This window comes from Poecilia latipinna, unplaced genomic scaffold (genome assembly GCF_001443285.1).
Source record: "Poecilia latipinna isolate Pla-1442-1.1 unplaced genomic scaffold, P_latipinna-1.0 Scaffold85, whole genome shotgun sequence".
Lineage (NCBI taxonomy): Eukaryota > Metazoa > Chordata > Actinopteri > Cyprinodontiformes > Poeciliidae > Poecilia > Poecilia latipinna.
Genome location: NW_015112701.1, coordinates 335,167 through 359,190, shown reverse-complemented (window position 1 = coordinate 359,190; position 24,024 = coordinate 335,167). Strand labels below are relative to the sequence as shown.

General features: G+C 39.3%; 2 protein-coding genes across 4 annotated transcripts in view; one reads left to right on the top strand and one right to left on the bottom strand.

Moving 5' to 3' along the window:
- Positions 1–13,201, bottom strand: part of map3k10 (mitogen-activated protein kinase kinase kinase 10) — a 43,641-nt gene extending 30,440 nt beyond the window's left edge. Inside the window, exon 1 of one of the 2 annotated variants that reach the window (XM_015021646.1) lies at positions 12,253–13,201. In XM_015021646.1, coding sequence (XP_014877132.1) covers positions 12,253–13,201 — 949 coding nt within the window. Of the gene's footprint in view, positions 1–2,150; positions 2,541–12,252 lie in introns of those variants that run through there. The other variant, XM_015021653.1, reaches the window with a different exon arrangement.
- Positions 13,202–18,001: 4,800 nt separating this feature from the next.
- The window catches only part of sipa1l3 (signal-induced proliferation-associated 1 like 3), a 90,888-nt gene continuing 84,865 nt past the window's right edge, over positions 18,002–24,024 (top strand). For both annotated transcript variants that reach the window (XM_015021627.1, XM_015021619.1), the window contains exon 1: positions 18,002–18,162. The gene's annotated coding sequence lies outside the window, so the exon portion shown is untranslated. The remainder of the gene's footprint in view (positions 18,163–24,024) is intronic.

The window sequence follows — 24,024 nt, the reverse complement described above, 5'->3', positions numbered from 1 at the left end:
GGTGCCCCCCCAACTTGGGGGTTTTTTTAATTGGCGTTTTTTTAAATTTTTCCTCCCCAAAAGGAAAAAAAAAAAAAAAAAAAAAAAAAAAAAAAAAAATCAATAGAGTAAAAAAATCGAGTTGCTTTTCTTGGTCTTATTTTCTGCCCCAGTTGCTCCTCGTTCCTTTGATGTTTTATGGCAAATAACCTTTCAAACGAGCGCTGAGAAGCACACCACCTGTGTTTGCTTTAATATGTTTGGCCCGTCTGCTGACTCAGAGCAGCTCTCCAGACCTGCTTTGCAAACAGGTTTTTTTAGAAAGACAAAAAAAATGATAAGATGTCTGCCTGCTCATGCAAATCTGCCACGATTATGTAATGCGATGTTTACATGCATAGGGTGTAAACCACACATTCGGACAGTAAAAACAGCAGACGTGCTGAAGGTTCACACCAGGCTGAGAGTTTTTAGGTGAACCTGTTCTCCAATGACGTACAGTAAAACTGTGTCAGCCGTCTGACAGGTCCAGTAAAGAGAGCAGAGCATTCCCACTGTTTACTGGTGTCCAATCGATTCCCTATTGGCAGCAGTGGACCGTACTGTAGCAGTATGTGTGTGTGGGCGCTCGTGCGTGTGTGTATTCATCTGTAATAAAGCATTCATTGAGTCTCTGATTGGTGTCAGCGTCTGCTTTGCTTTCTCTCTCACCAATAAGGAGGAAAAATAACCTACTGACAGTGAGGCAAAGTTCACACAGTGGAAAAAAAAAAAACAGTTCAAAGTCCTGAACGACGATCTGAAGGGTCATAAACTCTTATCGCAACACCAAACGCTTCATGATGTTTGAGATCAAATGTTGTCAATAAATATAAACCAGGCAATAAATACTTTTTACTCTTCTCCCAAAATTCCTTTAGCGGAAACTTATCGTAGCCAGGACGTAAAAAATCCAGGTGTTTATATTGTGGAACGAATGGTTTCAATTGTTCATTATTCAAGGTGCGTCTGTGTAAATCATTAAGCAGAACCAGACAACACTGAGACGGGTAGGCACAAAACCACACTTCCAAAACAAGTTGGGACATCGCCTCAATTATGAATACGAACATCCTTACTTGGACCAGGGTTTCCCTCAGTGTATTATAAGCCTGGCGGGCCACCAGGCTTTTCTTGAGCCCCCACCAGGCTAAGCATTGCTTACTTATTTAGGTCTTTTTAAAATGCATGCATTTTTTTAAGACTTTATACTTGGTGTTCAGGTATTAATCTTTCAGTCTTTTAATAATGCATAATTATCAAGTGATATTTTCAAATTTCCTGTCAACTCTAAACATTTTTTAACTCAAAAACATGACGGGTCGCTGGATGAATGACTGCCTAAGCGCCCAAAAACACATGACTTAACAAGTTTTCTGGGGGAAACCTTGTGGACCCCATTTCAATTTAAAAGGAAAACTTAGGACTTTGATATAGATATTCAAACATTTTAGGCTAATTATAAAACCAAATTATTGGAACAAAACTGCCTTCAACACGATTTAAATAAGCAATTTCAACATTCGTTTTTTGGGGAAAAAAAGATTCTGGGTTTGATTTAATCACAGTTTTATAGATAAAAAGTGACAATAAATGATAAAGCTACACATCTTAGGTAAAATGTTGTTAAAAACATTTTAAGAAAATAAAGTTAAACCCTGTGCTGGGGCTAAAAAGACAGAAAAAAATCAATCCATTTGCAAAGAGCTTCTATTTTACAAAAATAACTACTTAAAAATAAAAAAAACTTTATTAAAACTTCTGTTAAAAGTTAACATGTTTATTACTTATGCTTTAGCTTAAAGTCACAAACATACCAATGCAGGAATAAAAAGCCATGACAGTTGCCTGTAATACCCACATTATTTGGGGTAAATACATCAGAATCCTTCTGCTGGCTTATCAGGGGATTCCTCGTTATCTCGTACCAAAACATTCTCAAACTCCTCATCCTGCAGCTCCTTCATTATGTCTCCAGCTGACTTGAACACGAATGAGCATAACAAGGGCCGCAGTACATAAAGACGTAGATAAAGCCTGCAGCCTGCAGCCTGCGTTGAGAATGTTGGCCTTAATCTGAAGCGGTCTCACTGTTATAAAGAAAAATGGTTTGACCTCCTCTCCTAACTCACCCTACGCTCTCCTCTTTCCCTCCATTCATCCCTTCCTCCTCTTCTCTTCTGGCCCGTTTCCCTCCTGAGCCTTCAGGGATTTTTTTTCCCCTACAACCACTCCTCTTCTGCTCCGCTCCTCTCCCCGTCCGGCCTCGGCTCCATCCATCTCTCTGCTCAGTCATTCACAGCCTACAGTCGACCCTCGCTGCATCCATCTCCCATTCTTCACCGCTCCCTCACAGTGACTCCAGCCATTGTGAGCCCCGCTCTCTTTCTCTCTGTCTGCTCTGTGAGAATGGCCTCGTTGTTGCTGCTGCGGTGGTGCAGCGCGCGTGTGTGTATGCGTTTGTACATGTGTGATGGTAGAAGTCTGAGATCTCTGCCCTAAGTACAGCATGTCCTGCTGCACGACCTTCACCCACACTCGGTCCGTCATACATGCTCCCAAAACGACTATAAAAGACATCGCTACCAAATCTAGAACAATGACAGAATCTGAAGGACTGTGCAAAAGTCTTTACTGCCCACTCATTTGGGCTACGATTATTTTATAAAATCGATTATTCTGACTATTAATCAAATAAAAACAATTGGCACATTCTGCAGATCTTACATTGGACCACTTAAAGCAACAGTATGCAACTTTTAGAGAAAAACTATATATATATATACATTTCAGATGGATAATCTGTGAAAACAAATTTGCTTCCCCTAATGTTAACGACCAGTCAGAGTGAAAAGGTGGGTCTTGGCGCTGTTAATCACAATCTCATGTGGCGCTGCTTGTCCTTCCTTCTTTCTCTCTTGCTCTCTGCTATCTCTACAGCTTTTCCCCCATCAGCAGATCTTGTTGTGAATGCTAGGCTAGTTAGCGTAGCCACCAATGACAGCAGCTAAACGGTTTTCCTGTGACGTTAAGTTGTATCTCTGCTATTGGCACATTTAGCAGCAAGTACATGAGGTTGAGTGACAGCGTTAAGACCCTCCTCCCAGCTCTGATTGGTTGTTTTTAGTCGGGAGCGGTGCATTTCTTCAGACGTTGATTGCAGCTCTACGGAGCTAAAAAAAAAAATTCACCTATTTCTTTAGGGAAGAGAAACTGCTATTTATGCTTAGCTAACAGCGCTAAATGCTAATCTAAGATGCTTAAAATCTTATCATCTAACAATTTAGCCACAATTTTGAGTGTCTGTGATTTCATACAAATAAATAATAACCACTCAAGACTGAACAACTAAGAAAAAAAGCTTATTTTATGCCTGTGTTGGTCACAAAGTTTAAAGTCAGCTACAACCTCTACAACAAATGCCAATGTTTTCACTTTCATCCACATTATCTGATATCCAGGTTACCATTAATACATGCACACATTCAAAAACAAAAACACAAACAGAGGCCAGACTGAGTTTTATTTGCTTTCCTACCACTTTCATCTCTAACACTCCTCATCGGTGTAAAATTAAATCCAACTGAGCCAGGATTATCCCAGTCAGACCACAAACAAGAAGAAATGCTTCAAGACTCAACAAATGTTTCCTTTTATAACTGACTGTTCACAGAAATAACATTTACAATATCTGCAATGTAACTTAGTATCCAAATGCACAAATGAAAAAGGACAAACTGCTGCTGCCAGTCTTGGCCAGAATTCTCTTGCAAAACAGATTTTTATTTTTTTATTTTATCTCAATGGGATTTTGCTGGTGAAATAAAACTTAAATAAAAATTAAAAAAAAAAACTTGAACATACTGGTTTAAATGGTAGCTAAGAATTGACACTGGTGTAAAAGACACAAACCTAATCTAGAGCTGGAATAAAGTATTTATTTTTTCTGTTATAACAACTTAAAATAAATAATATTGTCTTATGATTTGGAACACTGAAATCTAAATATTTTTCAAGAAAAAAGATTAAGCCAAAAAAAAAAAAAAAATTTACAATACTAATAAAAACAAAACATTATTTTAGGATAAAATGTTAACAAATCAGTCGATTTATTTTAGTGACCAAATTAAAAATAACGATTAATATCACTTCCTGTTTGATTTTACGTCGTTTGTATGCAGAAACACAACTACAAGTGTTTCTCTAAATAAAATGTATCCCAGTAAGACACACAGTTATCCTTTACTGTCCTGTCTGTTGACCGTGTTTGATAGCAAATTTCCATTTGAAAACTGCATGCGCTGCCTTATATCTCTGCTCATAAAACCCGTCCGACCCCCAGGGTCAAAGATGGTGTGATAACAGCATTTCCAGTATCCAGCCCAGTTAGTCACAGTCTCGGCCTCCGCTCTGTCTCTGTGGGGGATTAGCAGCCGGCACTGGCCACCGCTCTAATCCTTTCCTCAACAGACTCACTCTCACGTTCTAACACACAGTCGGACTTTTCTCTGACAGCAACCGCACACCGTATCTTGGCCTGCTAATCTGTTAAGTAGCTATTACAGCACTTGTGTGCAGGGCTTTTGCTGGTGTCGTCGTGGCTATGCTTTGATACTTCAGCTATGAAAGAGAGAAAAAAAAAAGAAAAAAAAAAAGAGGACAAAAATCAATGGAAATTAATTTATCCGATCTGGTTTGTAATGAAAACGCAGGCGTAGTTAGCAGGCCAGCTGTGAGACTCCGGGGTCGGTCTATTCAGAGGATTGTTAACTGTGTAAACACCGCCTCCATTTGAAGCTGGAGCAGTCAAAACAGCAGGTAATGTCAAGCGCTCTTTGTCTTTATGTTTATGGTATTGGCCTGCACATCACAGGAGATCCATGAAAGTGCCACTTACACAAGCTCACTTGTTGCAGCAAGGGGTTTTACCCAACATGAGCTTCAATATTAGAATAAAGCCATTTCTGTCTGTTGGGCCTGTATATCTGTAAGACCAGGCAGACAGCTCAGATACGTCCCGGCGGGAGTCTAGTTGTTTTGTTGCACTAGGTCGTCTTGTCACCTGTATCATCTTACCTGCAGATGACTCACTGCCTCTACTAATCTCTAAATAAACTGGCACTGTAATGAATGTAATTCATTGTAATGAACAGCATTATAGCTCCTCTACCGTACTAAGCAGTGGGCTTGGGGTTACTTGTCACATATTCATCCATTATTTCATGTTGATTGCACCTGGACTTTTTGATGACAAGCTGCTCAATCTTAGCGCAACGTTCCAGCTAAAGTCCGAGCAGAGTTTAGGAAAGTCCACGTTCATGATTGGAGGACAGAAAAAGGCCCTCTTCTTGATATCAGACCCAAGTAATTACAGTAGACCCTCGCCTATTTGGATTTCTGTATTCATGGATTCAGCTGTTCAAGGATTTTTACGTGGAACGCAGCTCAAATTGTGTGTCAGAAATGTGTCTATTTGTGAATTTTTTCCTAAAATATTAAAAAGAAAATGCTGCTTGGAAAGCTACAATAGCTAGCCGCAATGATAGTTGACACGCTGGCGTTTGGAAAGCAGCCAATCCAGGAGCACTATTCATGTTCCTCGGAGCTGATTGGCTTCTTTATGAGCTTCTTTAGTAGTGCTAAGATGGTTTCCAGTGTGCATATTAAGGTATATTTACTAAAATAGACATTTATAAGCGCTTTTAGAGGGGGATTCAAGTATTTGTGGATTCTATGTTGTAATCTAAACAGTGTTTAAAAGGTCCAATATTTGCCTGAGCTTGGAGACCTTGTTTTCTTGCGTTGCCATCCTCCTCCCTGTGCATGGTGGCAAAATAAACACTGCTTCTCACCCAGAATTGTTTTCACAGTTCTAGCCATTAAAAATGTTTTAACTCATTATATAGTTATTTCCTTACAGATTATGTCAGAACCTGTGAAGATCAAAACAAATCTGACTTACTTGAATGGTTTGTTCACTTCTCTTTCCCATTTTTAAGAGTGGATAAGAGGAACGGCAATTTGTCTCATGTCGTATTTAGACTCAGGGGTAATAAATCTTGGTGATAAAAATGAACACAACAGTAAAACATGTTTTAAAAATCCTTTAGTTATATTTACTTTATTGGAATTGTTGAAGGTTGAACAAGAGTGGTTTTGAAACAATTATTGCTTAATGTGGATTTTCCCCTTCTGAACAAATAAAACATTCAATTTTTGTCATAATTCTGTGTAAGATTCTGCTATTGTTGCGATAAAGAGTTAATTTATTGTGAAGCTTTCCCACACCTTCACTGGTTCTAGATAGGGAGGAAACCTGCAGCTCAAAGGCAGGGAAGCGACTCAGGGTCTGCAGACCCATTTGCTGTCGAGCCTCTGAACAACTCAAACAGTCCGTGTGAAACTGCAGATGTTAAAAATTTCCATGACACTCAACGTACTCCCGAGTCGTCGTTTAGTTTGATACAAAAGTACACAGAACTCAAAGGACAAAACCAACAAAGCTGTTGTTTGGTAAACTGCTGATTTCAGCAGCTGGACGCCGTGTTGCATTTGAGTTTGGGTTAGCGGTAACTCGTCATTAGAGTTACCAGTTAAACACTGTAAATGTGTGGAGAAAGGACTGACCACTGTTAGTATTGGTCACACGTCCTGTGACTTTGCAACTCAAACCTCAGAGCATATTTGAGGAGATCTTTTTTTTTTTACTAATAACCACACAAAATACAACATATATGTGGAGTGGAAGATGAATCTGAAAAGTGTGGCTTAAAGCATTTATAACCATCGTTAATCAAGTTGTCAGATTTCCTAAGTTAATCTGTCCCATGTCCCAAAAATTGGCCATTTTACAGATTGAAAACAAGATTTGAATCATTGCTAAAATGCTCTTTTACTCACTTAGGGATTATTATTGCTCATTTTATGATGTGATTAACATATATTTCTTAAAATTAATGCTGTTAACATTTATCTAAATGATCTATTTTCTATTCTATCATCTGTCCTGTGACTATCTATCCTTGTGACTCTATCTATCCTTTCTATTTACTTAAGTTGTCTTTTGGAGCCAAGTTAAGCAGACTGCAGCCCTCTGCTCTGACAAACCAGAGGTTGCTCTGGCATCGGAGCGACAGGTAAGGGATGACTCAGGGGCCAACGACCTGCCAGCAAACAAAGATGCCATGACATCACTCCCAGGCAGTCACGGCAGTCAAATTATCTCTGTTACACAGTCAGACGCTCATCTGCCGCCGCGAGCCGAGCAATCGGCGGCGCTCTGCACAAACACACAACTATTAACAGAGCGGGGGGACGTGGAGCAAGATGGGATAAATTTAGAAGAAAGCATCTGGACCGTGCTGAAAATAAGAATCCTTTGTTGTGTTTAACAAGGCTTTAAAGCCACGTTAAGTCTGGATAACGCATCACGTTTTGGTCATTATTTTTCATCCTTTCGGGCGCCTTCAGCCTGTTTACTGAGCCAGCTGATGGGAGACGGAGGAAAAGCTGGAGGGGCCTCGAGCTGCTCTGTAGCTGCGCTGATGCCAAGTCTTTGGCGGTTTTAAGGGGACACCTGAGACCGGCGCACCTGAACAATGCGCCAAGGTGTAACCCTAAACTTAGACGTACCCACTGTTTATCCCCCACGCTCTCCTTCTCCTGTTCTTTCCCATCGGTCTCCTCTCATACGGTTCCAAAAGCTTGTTTCACTCTTCATAACCCGATCTATTCCACCCGGGTATTCAGTCAATCTCCTCACTCACTGGCTCTCTCGTCTTCCCATTGTTTCACCCTCTGGGCATCACCGATGCATCGTGGGTGTCAGACAGAATGTTATGGTTCAAACTGGATTTTCTCCCATTTAAATCATTCAACTGGATCTCTATAGGGTTGAAACGATTAATCTAATTAATCATGATTATTCATGATTAATCAATTATTGAAATAATCGTGAATTAATTTGGTGATTGATTAATCGTTAACTGGAGGATACAGACTAAAAATTGGTCGTTTGCCAAATGAACAACACAGTCGGAGCAGTAAAACCTTCTCTATCTGTCTTTTGCTATCCATTTATTAATAGAAAAAATTAACTGAATCGACAGTATTTGTAGCTGCAGATGCATCCTTTGCTAAATGATCAACCAAATGAAATCTTACGTTACTGCATTTAGGCAACAACAATTTTATTTTCTTTTTTAAAAAAGGGAAATAAATTATTTGCTCATTTGACTCTTAATACATTTCTAATACTGTGTAATAAAAAGGCTTAAGTGGTTAAATGAAAAGTCTGCAGAATGTGCCAATTTCATAATCTGATTAATCGATTAATCAATTAATCTTCAGAATAATTGATCAGGACTAAAACAATCATTAGTTGCTGCCCTAGAGCTCTACCTGCGACATTCCTCCATTTCATCTGCAGCTATTTTCACACAGGCAACACTTTAACTTAGAGGAATGGCGTTTTATACAGCAGCTGACAGCGGCTAGCAGTGGTATGACTCAGTGACTCAAAAGGCAGCAGCCGTGTCACCATGGAAGGGCGTCTATATGGAGTTGTTGCCAAGGCTCTGCCGTCAAATGCAAGTATGATTCTGCATTTTGAATCTGCGCAGGGAGGAAGGAAAATGAATAAGATGGAAGAAGTGTGGGTTTAAGACCAACTAAGCCTTCAGAGGCTTCTGTTGTCTCGCTGTCTGAGCGGCCTTTAGTCAGCATCTTTCACACTCCACCCCTGTTTCCACGCATGTCACTCCAGTCGAACAGTCGCCCTGCAACACCTGCACGCACACCCAGAACCACACACTTAGGACTCTCGTTCTCTTCTTTTTTTGGTGCTCCAACAACTGTAACTGTGTCTTTAAACAGCAAGTAGCACAAAGCACCAAAAATAGCCCAGCGAGTTGCAGAGCAGATCTGCTCTCCTTGAGGAGGGGAGGCAAGAGGAGGATGGCGACAGAGAGCAGGAGGAGGTGCAGAGAGAGAGAGAGAGGAGAGATGACAGGGAGAAGATGGCAGAGAGAGACCAGTTCTCCAGGATTTAGGCCTCCGTGCTGTGATTAAATTCAAGTTTCTCCTGCAGTGTCAGCAGTCAGCGCCTCAAACAAGAAAAAAAAAAAAAAAAAAAAAAAGTTGCATAGCAACATGAAATGATCACATTTCAAACAACGTCATGAAAGAATAAGCAGAAAAACGTAATGGTTGCAGAAATCAAGTTGACTGAATGAGTCGTTTCTTGTTTGCGTTAAATTATCTCCCACAAAGGAGCCTGATGTCTGCCATAGTCGTAGCTACAAATCAAACACCTGTGAGGCAAATATTGTGGCTTTCAAAACTGTTCACACCTCAATTACAATGTTGTGGTTTTGTGTCAAAAAAATTACATCTTGATAAGCTCTTAAAAACTTGCTTTAACATCACTTGTTACATCTATCCTTTAGGAATTAACTCTGTTGAAACGTACAGCATAGAAATTGCAATAACCTGGTTACATAATGCTAAATTAATATCTTGCTGAGCACATTTAGATCTAATTTCAGCCTTCAGTCTCCTTTGGTATGATTCTATCAGCATCCCATTTTCTAACCAACTAATTTTGCCCTTTTTAAGCCTGCAAAGGTTTTTCTATAATTGCCAGATTGTGGGGACTTCTCTCGTTCAGAGCATATTATCTGTCAGATTATCTGTCCATTTTTTTTTTCCTGGACTCTAGCGTGGAACTTTTCAAGACTTAAATTTGTCTCAGATAAAGTTGTTGCATGATTTGAGTCATGCGTTGCATTAAGATTTTGCTTTAAAACTGACTAGTATTTAAAAGGCTGCTAAAGATTTTATCCAAAGTGACCAAAGTTTAGAATCAAAGGAAAAGTAATCAGAGAAGATAATTCTGCCACCACCATTTTACTGTGGGTTCTTGGTGATAATTGGTGCCAAACGTCCCATTTGGAAATCCCAGTCTGATTTTATTACACCATACAATTTTTCTGGAAGGTTTTGGGAGAATTTAGCAAAATCCAGAAGTTGCTTTTGGAAGGAAAGGACCATTATTTTTGCCATACTCCTTCTTCCAGATATATAAAGAATACAGAAGATTGTGGTCATGTGTGGAACACAATACTAAATAAAAATTAGAATTAGCACCTCATTTTGTATAAAAGTGCGACTCTGCACAATCCAAATGACCAGTTTACATCTCGTCTTTTCATCAGTGAGTACAAATGTCCAATTTTAGCAATGCTGCATTTTCGTAATCTTCTCCTGACTGATACCTTGAAGGCATCCAATCGACTCATGATACTTATACATCTTTTTCTAAATAAAAGATGCATGAGTATCTGTCATAAGAATCCTCCTTGAACTAACTTTCATCACGATAACATTCATCAAAATACTCGAGAAGAATGAAAGCTGAAATTAAATAAAAAAGTATTTCAACAAAGTAAAACAGACATTTTTTGTTTTTTTTTTTTTTTTTTTTAGAATTTCCCTCCATTAAAATATATATTTTTTTGTTGTCCAGTTGAATTGTACGGGATAAAATTCACCATAAAGATTGATTAAGTTCTGAAATTATAAATTATGGCTTCACTTTCTTAAAATCACCCAAACCTTTTAACAGCCACTGTGGATCAGAAAACCTCATTATGCAAGATTACTATTATAATTATCAGTAAATATGAATCTCAATATTAATAGGTTGTGGGAAGTCTCTTTCTTCATACTTTCAACCATCTCATCTGATAGAAAAAATAAATGGCACAATGCAAAGTGCTCTCATCTCAAACTCCCCCCAGACAACAGCTTCATATATAAACAGTAAAGAGCTGAGTCAAGCTGTGCTGCTCTGGGAGAGAAACAGAATAAATATGTGCTTTATTCCTCCACTACAACTGATAATGTGATGCGTAGCAGAAGAGTCTTGTAAACTGGAATTTTGTATTTTCCAACCCCCTCGATACAACAGCTACGAAAGGCAAAATGTTATCAGTGTCTGAGATTATATCTGGAAGACTAAAGTCCAGTTCTTTTATTGAGAGAGCAAGAGAGGAGGCTGTTTTCCATCTTCATTTAAAACTACGTGATAAAAACATTAAGCCGTCATATCGCTTCACAATGCAAACTACGTTATAAACATCACCACATTTCCATGATTTTCTAGAAGTGATTGTTTCTAATCGCTTCTAGATAAAGAATGTGGAAACCTTTTTTTTTTTTTCAGCAAACTAAAATCATACATTGTACAACTAAAAGTGCGATCAGGAAATAAAAGTAGCATGTCACTCAACATACTTGGATAAAGAAAGTAAACATCTGTCAGTCAACTGACCAATGATCAGAATCGGTCCATTTTTTCCAACTCAAGCTCATCAAATATGGGAAAAGATTTTATTCCATGTTCATTAGATGGATTGAAACTTTAAAAATGTTCTACTTTTAAGGAGAATTGATAAAAATCCACAAACAGAATGTTCTTTCTGTGCTTTAGCTTGATTTCAATAAAATCAGGGGAAGGTCACAGACATGCTTTCATGTAAATAGTTTTTAAAGATATTTGGATTTGCATGTTCTCCCCATGTACTCCCAAAGTCCAAAAGTATGACTTTTAGGTATAAATGTGTGGTTGTTTATCCTGAGTGTCTCTGTGTTGCCCTGAGATGCCTTTACACATTAAAATTACACTTTATACATCTGTTGTGTATAATAAGAAGTTGCCTTAAAGGCTTTTAACTATAGATAATAGTTGTGAAGACTTACACAAAGAAGTGTGATTGTACAGCTGTCAATTATCAAATTCAATTATATTATCAGATTTATTGATGCTCTTTGGAGCCAACAGCCCCAACTGTGGATTTATTGTCAGGGGGTTGAAGATGTCATAAACTAAGAGTTACAGTTTTTAACACATTTTCCCTCCAGATAAAGTTAAAGAACACAATAAATGTCCATCTATCTTGGTAAATATGACTTTGCAAAAGGTGGACATGCTTTGAACCAAAATCAGTCGATATCCTTTACCCACTAAGTAGAGAATCTCTATCTAAAAGAAGAATTACAGCACACTTTGAAAAAGCTTGTTGACAAGTATTTTAACTGCAGTGCATCATGTTAAAGATATGGAGTAATGGCAAGAGAGGTCAACAAACAAATTTTATATTTGTAATGAGCCAAAATCCCTTTTGGTCGTTGCTAATCTCATCAGTACAGATTATTAAAAGTTAAAGTACTTACTATTGCTAGACTTGAGGTCTCTGTGGATGATTGGTACAAACGCCTGGTTGTGCAGGTAATCCATGCCCGTGGCAATCTGCACGGCCCAGTTCACCAGAACCCTCGGGGGAACATTCTTCCCAGCCAGTGCACGGTTCAAAGCCCCTCCTCTGGCGTACTCCATCACCAAGCAGAGGTTGGGTTCCTTCAGGCAAACCCCGCGGAGAGCAATAATGTTGGGGTGACAAAGCATCCAAAACAACCTGGCCTCCTGCCGCACACTCTCCGCTGTGACACTAATATCCTCATCTGGATCCTGCCTGGCAGCCTTCACAGCCACCTCCTCTCTCCGCCAAACTCCTTTGTACACCTTCCCGAAGCCGCCGGCTCCTATCACCTCCTCCAGGGTCAGTTCTGAGAAGTCAATCTCCAAGGGGGAATCACTCACCCGAACCGCCACCAGGCTCCCGACCTTCAGCTGCTGGTAACTGGCAGCGTCTCCTCTGGTGACGTAGTTACTCGGAAAGATACCCACCTTGTCCTGGATCTTTCCTGTCCACCAACCCTCGTCCCCAGACACTTTGGAGTCTTTGGAGAGGACCTCGAGCAGGTCACCGCGTCGCAGGGTTAATTCCTCGTCTGCCATGGCCTCATAATCAAACACTGCCGTCCAGTAAGGGTTGGGGTTTTTAACCCCGCATCGGCGACCAGGATGGGAATCTGGAGAGTCCGAGGACGAGACGGTAGAGGAGTTCCAGCTGGTTCCGTTCTCCACCTGCACGAACGGAACAGGGGACATTGATGGTCGAGGGGTCATGCTCGGGGGCATGGAAGAGGAGGAGGTAGTGGTCGAAGAGGACGGGGGCCCAGGCCGGACGAGGCAAGGGGGAGGCGGTGAGCAGCAGCCCCCGCAGCTGGTGCAAGACAGCTGCGGGGTGGCTGTGCTGCTTGTTCTTCCGTATGGATTCATGGCAGCCTCACTGCTGTTTGAAGCTATGGGCTGGCCCTGTGTCAACTCAGGCACGAAATCCTCACAAGGCCCATGGACTGAGACAAAGTGGTCTCGACCAGCCTGAAGGAGCCCAGATCAGGGGATCTCCCCCCTCACTGCATCTCATTTATGAATTTGTGCTAAATCGTACAGTTGCAACACAATGCGCAAGTAGCAGGTATTGCCAAAAGGCAGGTTCACACAGGGGTAATGTACTTCAGGTCAAACAATGACAGGGCAGCAGGGCAGATCCATGACAGGATTTCCTATAAAACGGGTTGTTTGCATGGACTGATGAGTCTTTTGAAAGCTGACACAAATTCCCGGTAAATTAGAAAACAGTAGGTATTCATGACTACTTATATAAAAAAAAAACGGATTGCCATCACTGTGGTTTTGCATTAGATGATGCAAATAGCAAATATTTAGTGAAGGGTGTGCACAACTGTGGAAAAATTCATTCCTAGGTTTTAGGAAACGTATTCAATAAAAAAAAAAATAAATAAATAAAAATCTGAGCTCAATTATGACCTTGGAGATTTTCGTTCTTGGCTTTAGTTTGCTTAATTTCAGCCAATTAAAAATGAACCCCGAGAGATCAGAGGCAGCTTCACCAGTTGCTGGCGTGACAATGAAGCCACAGCTGACTGTCAGATTAATTTCAGTAAGGAAAATAAATTATTAGGCTGCCAGTAACAGCCAAAGCAAGTGCATGAGCCGAGTGAAATCCTCTGTGCAGGAGGGGGGGTTCACATTATTTCTCATCCAGCCGATGCACCTCCCCCGCCAGCCGTCTCCATGAATGTGGGCTGCTTTCTCCTCTGCGTTGAAATATCCGCGGATATCTTCGCCCTACATCTCCACGAGCCGGTGCGGGCTAAATCCTATCCACGCATGGCCACCTCGTTAGCCGGTTAAGCGTCCCTGAAAGGCTTCAGACAAAGGGGCCTCGTCCATTTTAATACAGCTGAGCGGGGATGAGAGAGACGGGCCGACGGCTGAGTGGCAGCAGGTACTCAGTGACTGCTGCGGGGCAGTGAAGTGGCACCATGTTCAGCATCCAGAGCAGCCTGAGCGCAACAAACCTGCCTCCGTGCGTGCGCAGCGGCCTGCATCAATCGCCTCTGCTGCTGCGGGGCTACATTAGGTCTGCTGCAGGAGAAGTCCTTCTTCGCTGGAGACCGATAAATACAAGCATTTATCATTATTGTGTCACGTTCAGGGGAAGAATTGCATGTTCGGCTGTGACGGAGGCTGTGTAAATATCTTCTTTAGCAGAGATGGAGGCTGTCACTCGGTTCAGTAAGGTGGAAAATATTGTCAGCGAAGATTTGCATGGAGCTGGCTGAGATCCGAGTCCACTGTAGCCATGTCCTTTTCTAAATAATAATAATAATAATAATAGTAATAATACAAAATATTCAAATACGTGTATGACGCGTCTTCCGCCTCTGACTTCTTTATTTTATCCTGAAACGTAACCTGGACACTGAAGGCAGCAACATCCACAGAAACAGTCGCAGGGGCGTCTTCATTAGGATCCGAAACCCCAATTAAATTCCGAAGGAAATTAAAGCGGTCCTTGCCGCTTAGTGGGTGTTTTCATTCCGGAGCGTTTCGCCGTATCCAAGTGGGTTTTATCCTCCAAATAAGGCGTAGACTCCACTATTCCGCTCCCGAGCTCGGAGCTGTCAGTCTGTGGGCTGACTTTCCATCCAAACACACCGGGCAGTGGCGTGCACGTTCACGGGAGCGAGCGCTTCCGATGTTTTCGATCTTCAAGTCATCCGGATGGCCGCTGCATGCGTTTTCATCTCTGGCCATCCCTTCTCCGTGCGTGTGCAAATCTGCAGTTCACCTCAGCCTGGGCAGAGAGGGCGGTCCTGTAAAAATAATGAGAAACGGTGCTGGTGCATTGTGGGTAATGTAGTTGAGAAGGTCTCTTTTTCTGACCTACATCATTTTGGCAGCTGATACAATGACATAATTAGCAATATTATGTTTGTATTAACTAGGGATTGATAACACTGAAGATATAATTCATTCGTTCCACAAAATAATATTCAAATTACTCCACTATAATATGGATCGCATTGTAGTGCGTTAAATATATAAAAATATAAAAATGGTGCAATATTTTCATAAAGCTTGACAGAAATATATTCAGGTTTAATTCACACCTTTTCTGTGATTCATAATGACTGCACAAGACCTAATTTATGAATGTAATCAATGTGTTTTTTTTTTGTTTTTTTTTTAGGATGTTGTAGTTAAATTAAATGAATTGAATTGACACATATTACCCTCTAAAATGTCTTGATTATTTTAAAATATACAATCAAACAACATCAAAAATAAATTAACATTTTAAATAAATCAAAATCTGACCAATGCTAGCGCTCATGAGCTTTTATGAATCCATGCTGCTCCCTGGTGTGTTTTTAATGAAATACAAGCATTATGTTATCCAGTTTCTTACTAGCACGCTTGAATGATGCAAGTTATTTATGTCAGTGATTCAATTCAACCAGTGAAACCTGCATTGCATGTAGATTTATTACACACAAAGATTCTTTAAATGTTCGTGTCAAAATTTTTATATAGTACATTTAAAAACGTCAGTTGACCAAATTGCTTAAGTTAAGCTAAAAATACCTTAACATTAAATTTCCCAGCAAAACACAAGGCAAAAACAAAAGTTTTTCTAATCAAGAAATATAATCTATGCTCATGTGACGGCCCGCTTTACACAATCACAGTGGCAGCAGACAGTCGCTGACATCCTAACAGATCACCCAAAAAACTATTATTGACAAATGTTGCATGTTCACAAAATTTATAGGAAATTGAATGAAAGGAAAAAAGTGTGGCAGAAAAAGTGTGCACTAACGGTAGACATAAAACAGTTTTAAAAGTGATTTTACAGGTATGCCTACATGAGTTTTAGAGTTTCTAATTTCCAGCCAAGCCACAAAAATTTCTTTTTCCGCCAGATGTGTTTCATATTGGTCTGTGATTTGAATTAGAACACTGTAACTTTAGAGCAAGAATTGTGTGCAATTAAGCATTTGAAGGGAGTGAAAACCAATTTGTTTTTATAGTATTTTAGTCCTTTTTGGTTCTTTTTCAACTGGAAACATGTAATGTCAAACGCAAACGGTGGATAAATTGTATGTTTATAAGTATTAAGATTAATATTGTTTACGTCAATGAACAATAATGCTTTCTTTTGTTTATGCCAATGTTTCTGGGGTGCAATATTAAATAGATTGCAAACTCTCTAGAAAATGTGAAACAACAGATATAAAGATGCAAAACCATAAATACAAGTAAAACGATCGCATAATTAAAAAAAAAATCACCTTAAGTCACTTAACTTCGTCAACTATGAGCCACCCATAGAAATTTAAAGACCTATCTGAAAGTATATCAACATCAGATTAGTGGGAAAATGATCTTTACTCACCACAGGGTGGTGCTATTTAACAACTTGTGCACTTGCGCTTGAATTCAAATTCAATTTGTGGATCTCTAGACACCAGTCGACAAATGCCTTCTCAATTTCAAATGAAATCAAAATACTATCCAATTTTATGCCAATAATCGTAGAAACAGATCTCTGTTGTTCAATATATCTGATCAAAATAAACATTTCAGAAAGTCAATGTAAATCTACATTTAAGAAAACTCAAAAGTTTCTGAAGACAAATATAAGTGTACCGCAGTCTTTCAGTTTTATTTATCTATGAGTAATTTACCCCACCTAAACTGCTTTTTGAGAATATCGGAAAACTCACCAGTTACCAGTTACCAGTTAACATTTTATAGATTAAATTGTAAAGTCCATTCTGTTTCTGGTTGCTGTAGAAATAGAGATGTAATCATATTTTTAAAAATACAACTATGAAGATAAAAAAATTGAAAGAATACTTAAAAGTCTCTAGTAACACCAGTAATCAAACTAATAAGGTTTAATTACAAATATTGACATATATATTTTGGATGATGTATTATAAAACAGGGTGGGAATATAACTGTAAACCTACAAGGTATATGATATCTCAGTTTTTCCCCTAGAAGAAATCCATCCGTATAGTCCACAGTGTTTATTCTCGATACTTAGAATAACATAACTCTGGTAACTGAAAACAATGCACATTAGTATAATAAATTATTAATCTATCCTCAAAAGGATCATGTTTGGTCTGTTTGGGCTGATTTTTGATGTGAAAGAAACACTTCTGGAAATCTTGAATGTAATCGTATAATGAAGAACAGAGCTATGTACTTTTTCTAAGAAGTATTTTTGCTTGGTGCAAAATTATTTTAGGAATGGGGAACTATGTCTTTCACTGTTAGGAATTAATTTGGAACAACCCATTTTAAAGAGTAGCAGAAAAAAAAAACATTAAGAAAAAATATATCTGCTTCACTCATTATAGACGATCAGCTGAGACTGAATCCAAATTGTTCTAATGGATGAATTACACACACACACACACACACAAAAAAAAAGTTCTTGAAAAAACTCACAATTAATTGACATTTATGGTCATTGCTGGTGTATTTTATAAACAGTTAATTTAAAGCAATAATGTATGTGAGAAGGAGAAATATAATTACTTTTAAGTTTAAGCATAAATGGATATGTAGGATTTAATCATATATTGAAATGCCCTGCTTTAGTATGCAGCCACCAGAGCAGTAGCGCTCTGCATCTGCTGCCCCATCTGGTTACTATCAGTGTTGCAGCTAATGAGTCTGCGCATGCGCGGTAGGAGTGCGGGCGCAGTTTGTACCGTGGTTTCGGTTGAGCATTCTTGGCAACGTCTCGCTCGGAGAACAGGCTGCAGACTGACGGTGAACCAACGACTGTTCCCCCCCGACGTCCAGAGAGTTGTGATTAACGGACTAACAGAACACACCGGAGCGGGTTTTAGGTAAGGTTTTCATTGTCTCTGCGGCTTTCTTTGGCTTCTTTTAGCTGAACTGCGGCAAATATTCTTAGGAGCTGAAAAGTGACGAGAGAACCTGAACGTTAGCGAGCAGGGCAAACACCGAGCGGCGGCAGCTGAGCCAACCAACTTCAGTCATCTTCTCTACTACCGCTCAGCCGTTTGTCCCCCAGTCTAACCTGGAGGCTGGTACCCCAGCTCCGAGCTCTGCCTCAACCTATGAGTTCCCGAGGAGCTTCAAATCTACCGCTACCCGCGATAATTTATTTACTACAAAATACTCCACAACCTCTCTGATCATTCATGATCCAGTGCGCATGCTCTCTGGGGTTCTATAGAATTCGGGTTTGTAGTTTTTCTGCGCATGAATTAATCACAGTTGCGAGGGCCAGTGGAAAATGGTAAAAAACTACAAGTTCCAGACAATGGAGCTTTGTTTGGGAGCGAGGCTAGGCTGCTAAGTTAGCCTGGAAACAAGCTTTAAATTTCGAGTAGTTGCACCGCAATGGGAAGTTGTGCTGGTTGGAGACTCGCTTCGCTGCGCGGAGCATGACAAATGTTTGGGCTGCTGGGTTTAAGCGGTTGTTTGCGGCTACGGTTTGTCATGAGGGGGCGTGCAACACGTTTTAATTGTAGTAAAAGCAGGACTGTAGGAGCTCCTCTGCGTGTGTGGACACGCACCGTCGGTTCACCTGTCGGAAGACCTGTGTCAGTTTGATCAGGATTTGCAAACGCATTGTTGCACAGGTGTGTTTGTGTATACACCGGCTGAATGGGGGAAGATGATGCGTGTCTTTGCTATTGAAATCCTATGTGTTGCTGCTTCTGCTGTATTTCCCAGCCTTCGGGAAATGGCACCTTGAGCATTAGGATGTGGATTCCTGAGAGCAGCAGAGCATGGCTGCACTGTGCATTTTCTTGGCACCATTTACTCTGTTTACCTTCCAAAAAAGATTATCTTAAAAAAAAAAAAAAAAGGTGACTATGATGTTCAGGTTACTTGGCTTGGGAATGTTTCTGATTAATCACGTGAGCAGCATTACAAATTAGTGTTTGTGTGCAGTGGGTATAACCTAGATTTCACGTCTAGTGTGGAACTCAGCTGGTTCTGCACATTGTAAATCCAATAGAGGAGTGTTGTTGATGGATCACTGCAGAAGTTCATGCAGTTTCCTTATCCAACTTCTATTGCTTTTGCAGGTATGCTAACACAATATTCAAAAGTTGCATGTGAAAACAATCCGTTTCATCTGACAGCAATAAAAGAACTTATGCCAAGATGATTTATGTAGGTCAAAAATTATGCTGTAAGCCTGTTGAGTGCTAAAATACTGGAGTAATTTATTTCCCTCAATTTAAGTTGGATACCTGAAAAATTGTGACTCAAAATTACAAAAGAAAAAAAAATGCTTAGCTTAAAAATATTTTAGCTCTTGTCTTTACAAATTTTGCTGGATAATGAATTATTGTAACAAATGATTGAGACCATCTTCAAGTAATATAATGGTAAAACCATAATCATGCAAGAACACACTCTCAACAAACTTTAAAATCTAATATTCATTTAACACTCAAACTGATAGACATTTTAAATATCCACAATAAACAAACAAAACAACAGAAACGGTAAATAAAATGAATTACGAAGTCTCTGTAATCAACATTTTCCTTCAAAAAAGGGCCAGTTGAGACCAATGCACCACACTGATGACCGGTTTTGGTAGAAAAAGAGAGCAAGAGAAAAGAGAAAAATGATAAATCATGCAAATGGAAATTATTGAGCGGTTTTAATATATCATGCAATTATATTATTGATTTATTACTTATTGTGACAGGCCTACTTGTCATAAAACATTCAACAAGCAGTGCTTGATGAATGTTAGGTCCTTTTGAATAAATGTCCAATAATTTATTTTGTAATGGTACTTTCATTGAGCCAGAAGGTTGCGTTTGTTGTTTCATCATTGAATCCACTGTTAACGTCAGTGTTGGATGTTTAAATTGACAATATAGTGGTAACTAACAGTCATTATTTTAAATGGATGATGCTGGGAAATCACATGATGGTGATATTATTGTTAAATACTGCAGTGGTGAAATCAGATGGGATAAATACCCATTTTCTTCACTTGTCTCGTTCTCTCTGTGACCTTTTGCTGCAATCAGCTTCCTGCTGCAGTGATACTCCAGCTAACAACTACTGCATTCAAAACTAGGGCTGTGTGATAGGAAAAAATCCAACATATGATAATATTTATGAGTGTTGCGTTAACGGTACAAGTTATTAATAATCAGATAATTATTAAAAAGTGTTGATGTCTGTCTGCTTCAGGATTCATGACCTCTGATAATGGGCAATCTGTCAAGCTTCTTGGAGTTGGAAATCAATATTTCAATAAAACACAAGGTTTTATTGGAAAAGCAACTTATGGCCAGCATATGCTGTTTTGGAAATGAAGCGACTTGGGTTGTAGTTTCTTAATGACTTGACTAAATTTACTTTCAAAAAAAAAAAAATCTTAAAAACAAGTGTCATCAAATACATTATAGCCAAATAGAATTTGAATTCATGTTACTGAAAGTGTTAGCTAATATAATTGTAGTCCATGCAGTTCTTTACAATGTGCTTATTGTGTTCTGTGACACATATATATTTTCCTGCCCTGTTATATCTATTTGTACAATAATTTCAGTTTTATTGAAATTATTGCGCTGAGGTTTTCAGACATATAAAGCCTTTGGCTACTAACTTATTTTCCGTCTATCTTTGTAATGCTATACCTGTCTGCCAAAGCAAGGTCCCATAAACTTATTGTTGGGAAAACTGCTGTGAAACGTGGTATCAGTTGTTGCTCAAGCATGTCCAAGCATGCTTTTTGATTACTTGTTATAAACAACAGGAATTTTTGATAAACATCTTGCAAAACTGCTGGATCTGATATAATTACAAAATGTCCTGAGGATTGTTTGAAAACATACTGCAGTTGTGTTTAAGTCTAGATCTTCACAGAACCTTCGGCATCTGTTATGGCTTTTAAAAAATATAGATGTGATGGGCTTATTTATTCTACCCTTCATTTTAAGGTTATTTTAACCTTTTAAAAACTCTTCTAGTTTCTTTTAGAGGTTCAGGAAATTAGTGGGGGCACACTTCTCGATTATATGTTGGCGTGGGGGGCTGGTCACACTCACTGTAATATCACAAAAAAAGACAAATCTTCCAAAAAAAATATCAATGACTTGATCCAATTAACACAAGGAAGCTCAGCCACAAATAGATAATTTTCTACCAACTGCTATTATGTAATCAACTGAATATAACTGGATATGTACTGAATTGGGTTTCCCCGTTTCTGTCTCAGGATGACTGATTTGTTGTGAAGTGGCTGTATGAAAATAATCACAACTTAACTGAATTATCTTAACATTATAAGTAATCTTTATGTAGTAGCACTGGTACAGAAATGTATTGTCCTCAATGGGCAATTGGATTATAAGTCATATTAACTGATAATACATTTCCACTGTTGACACTGGAAAAAAATGACCCAATTGCTGCTATTGCTTCTGCTTCAGTTAAACACCAGCAGTCACACTAATTTAATTCAAATTTCTCCATTCTGCTTCACTTCATTGTCAGTTGTTCTAAATGTAACATCTCCCCAGTTTTGTAATCCCTGTATGCTACACATTCTTCATCTTGGTGTGATACATTATCTGAGCTAATCTGGGCTATTTTCATAGCTTCGACCTGATGTCACTGGGTATGGTATAGCGCCTCCAGCAGTCATCTTGTAGTCGTCTCCACCGGGTGCCAGATAACAGTTGCTTATGATCTGGGATCAGTCTGAACATCTCATATTTTCTGCTACTTAGTTTGGTGTTTCATTGCAAGCAGCTGCAGGAACAAAGAACACTGTCTTCAAAGGGAGCTGGATGTGGGCCACCTGAGTGATTTCGCCTGTAAACATTCGTTTGAATCACCATGTTGTATTTCCGCACAAATGATTCAGTTGTTGATCTCTTTCCTCTTTTTCTTTGTTCTTGAAAAATCATTTTGGAGAACTTACTTGCAGGCTTTTTTTTATTTATTTTTTTTAGTATTTTTTTTTTAGTGATGACCACCTTTTGAGGAAAACAGAAATCTTACCACCGGTGTCCCTTGTAACAATTTCACTAATGCGTCAAAAGCTGTGCTTTTGGCACCTGCGGGTTTTTGATTCCCAGCTGCGACACCTTGGCAGCCCTTCTGCTGTTTGTAATATCATCCCTCGCCAGGCTTCCAGTTAATCCTTTTACGCATCCTTTTGTTAAATAAAGGTTAATATAAAAGAAAGTGTGCGCTTCCAGAATGCTGGGGAACAAACACATGCACTCACACACCATTCATCATGATCATGGATGTGTCCTGATAGGTCAGAGTGGGAGGACAAACCGTTAGAGCATGGATACCATCTGCTCTGTGTCAAGGTCCACGCTTGCGCCCCAGTGTGTTTGCATAAGTGTATGTTTTAAGGAGACAGGCATGTAAAACTGTCTTAAAATTCCCCTTTTTTCCTCAAGTGTTATTGAATAACCTGAACATTACAGGCTACTTGGACTCGGCTCATATCGAGCTGCATTTTAAACTGGTCTCCCCAATTCTTCCTCATAAATTAACAGGTTAGACCAGCATTGACAGTTACTCCACAAACTATCACACCTGTCATTACAGCTTTCTCCTAGCTGGGCTGAAATGCTGTTAGGACATTAACTGACTCCGGCCAGCAGGTGTTTCTGCTTGATTACAGATGTAATTCTTTGTGCTTTTATCGGAAAATGGGAAATGAGGTGAAGTTATGGTTCAGACCAGGCAACCCCTATTTATGTTTGGTCAAAAAAAAAAAGCCACTACGACATATTTTGGATCCATATACAAAATTGCCTAAAACTGGACAAAGTATTGGCAATAAATGAAATCCTTTCTGAGAGCATTAAAATGTATAATTTAGATTTATAATCTGCTAGTATTTTTATTTTTGTCTTGTAAAAGTATTCATACTGCTTGAATTTTTTCACATTTGCTTTATTGCCAGCACACATATTTTATTGGGACGTTTTGTGATAGACCAATGCAAAGTAATGGATGAGTGTAGAAAAATATTGACTGACGGAGTGTTTTGGAGTTTGTCCATCAGCTTTGTGCATACAGGTACATCCTTTGCAAAGTAACTCAGTCGGATTCGATGGAGGCTGTAGGCACAGAATTTTGTTTGGATTTTGGCTGGGCCATTCTAACACATCAGCATGCTTTCTTCTATACATTGTAGCTCTGACTGCATGTTTGGGATTATTGTCTTAATGGAACATTTTTCATAACTTTGGTTATGCTAAAAAAAAATTCAACATCTTTATCCCTAACCTGCCTGATGTATTTCTTAGTCTTTATGCTGCCTGTTCACTAGTGGGTGTTTTCACACATGATAGTCCAGTGGACTCTGTTAGATTGGGTACCAAAATTGCAACATTTGTTACATTTTCAGCTGGTGTAGTTTGTTTTCACACTGTGTCTAACAAACCAAACCATTGAAGGAAACGACGAGAAAACCTCTGAAGAAGACACTGAGTGCAACTTCCTTCTTCGCGACATGTAAACAAAAATGGAGAGGCATCAGATTTTAGCAGTTGTAGGATTTCTCTCTTGTCTTTGGGCCATTTATGCTGCTACTGTTAGACTTATGTGTTTGGTTTGGTTTTATTTGCTTCCTGCTTTTGGAGCGGTGTCCGTTCTGCTTGCATCCACATATGAACCACATCAGTGGTCACTTCAACCAAAAAGATACCTAGGTTTTGAGGCTGACCAGAGTT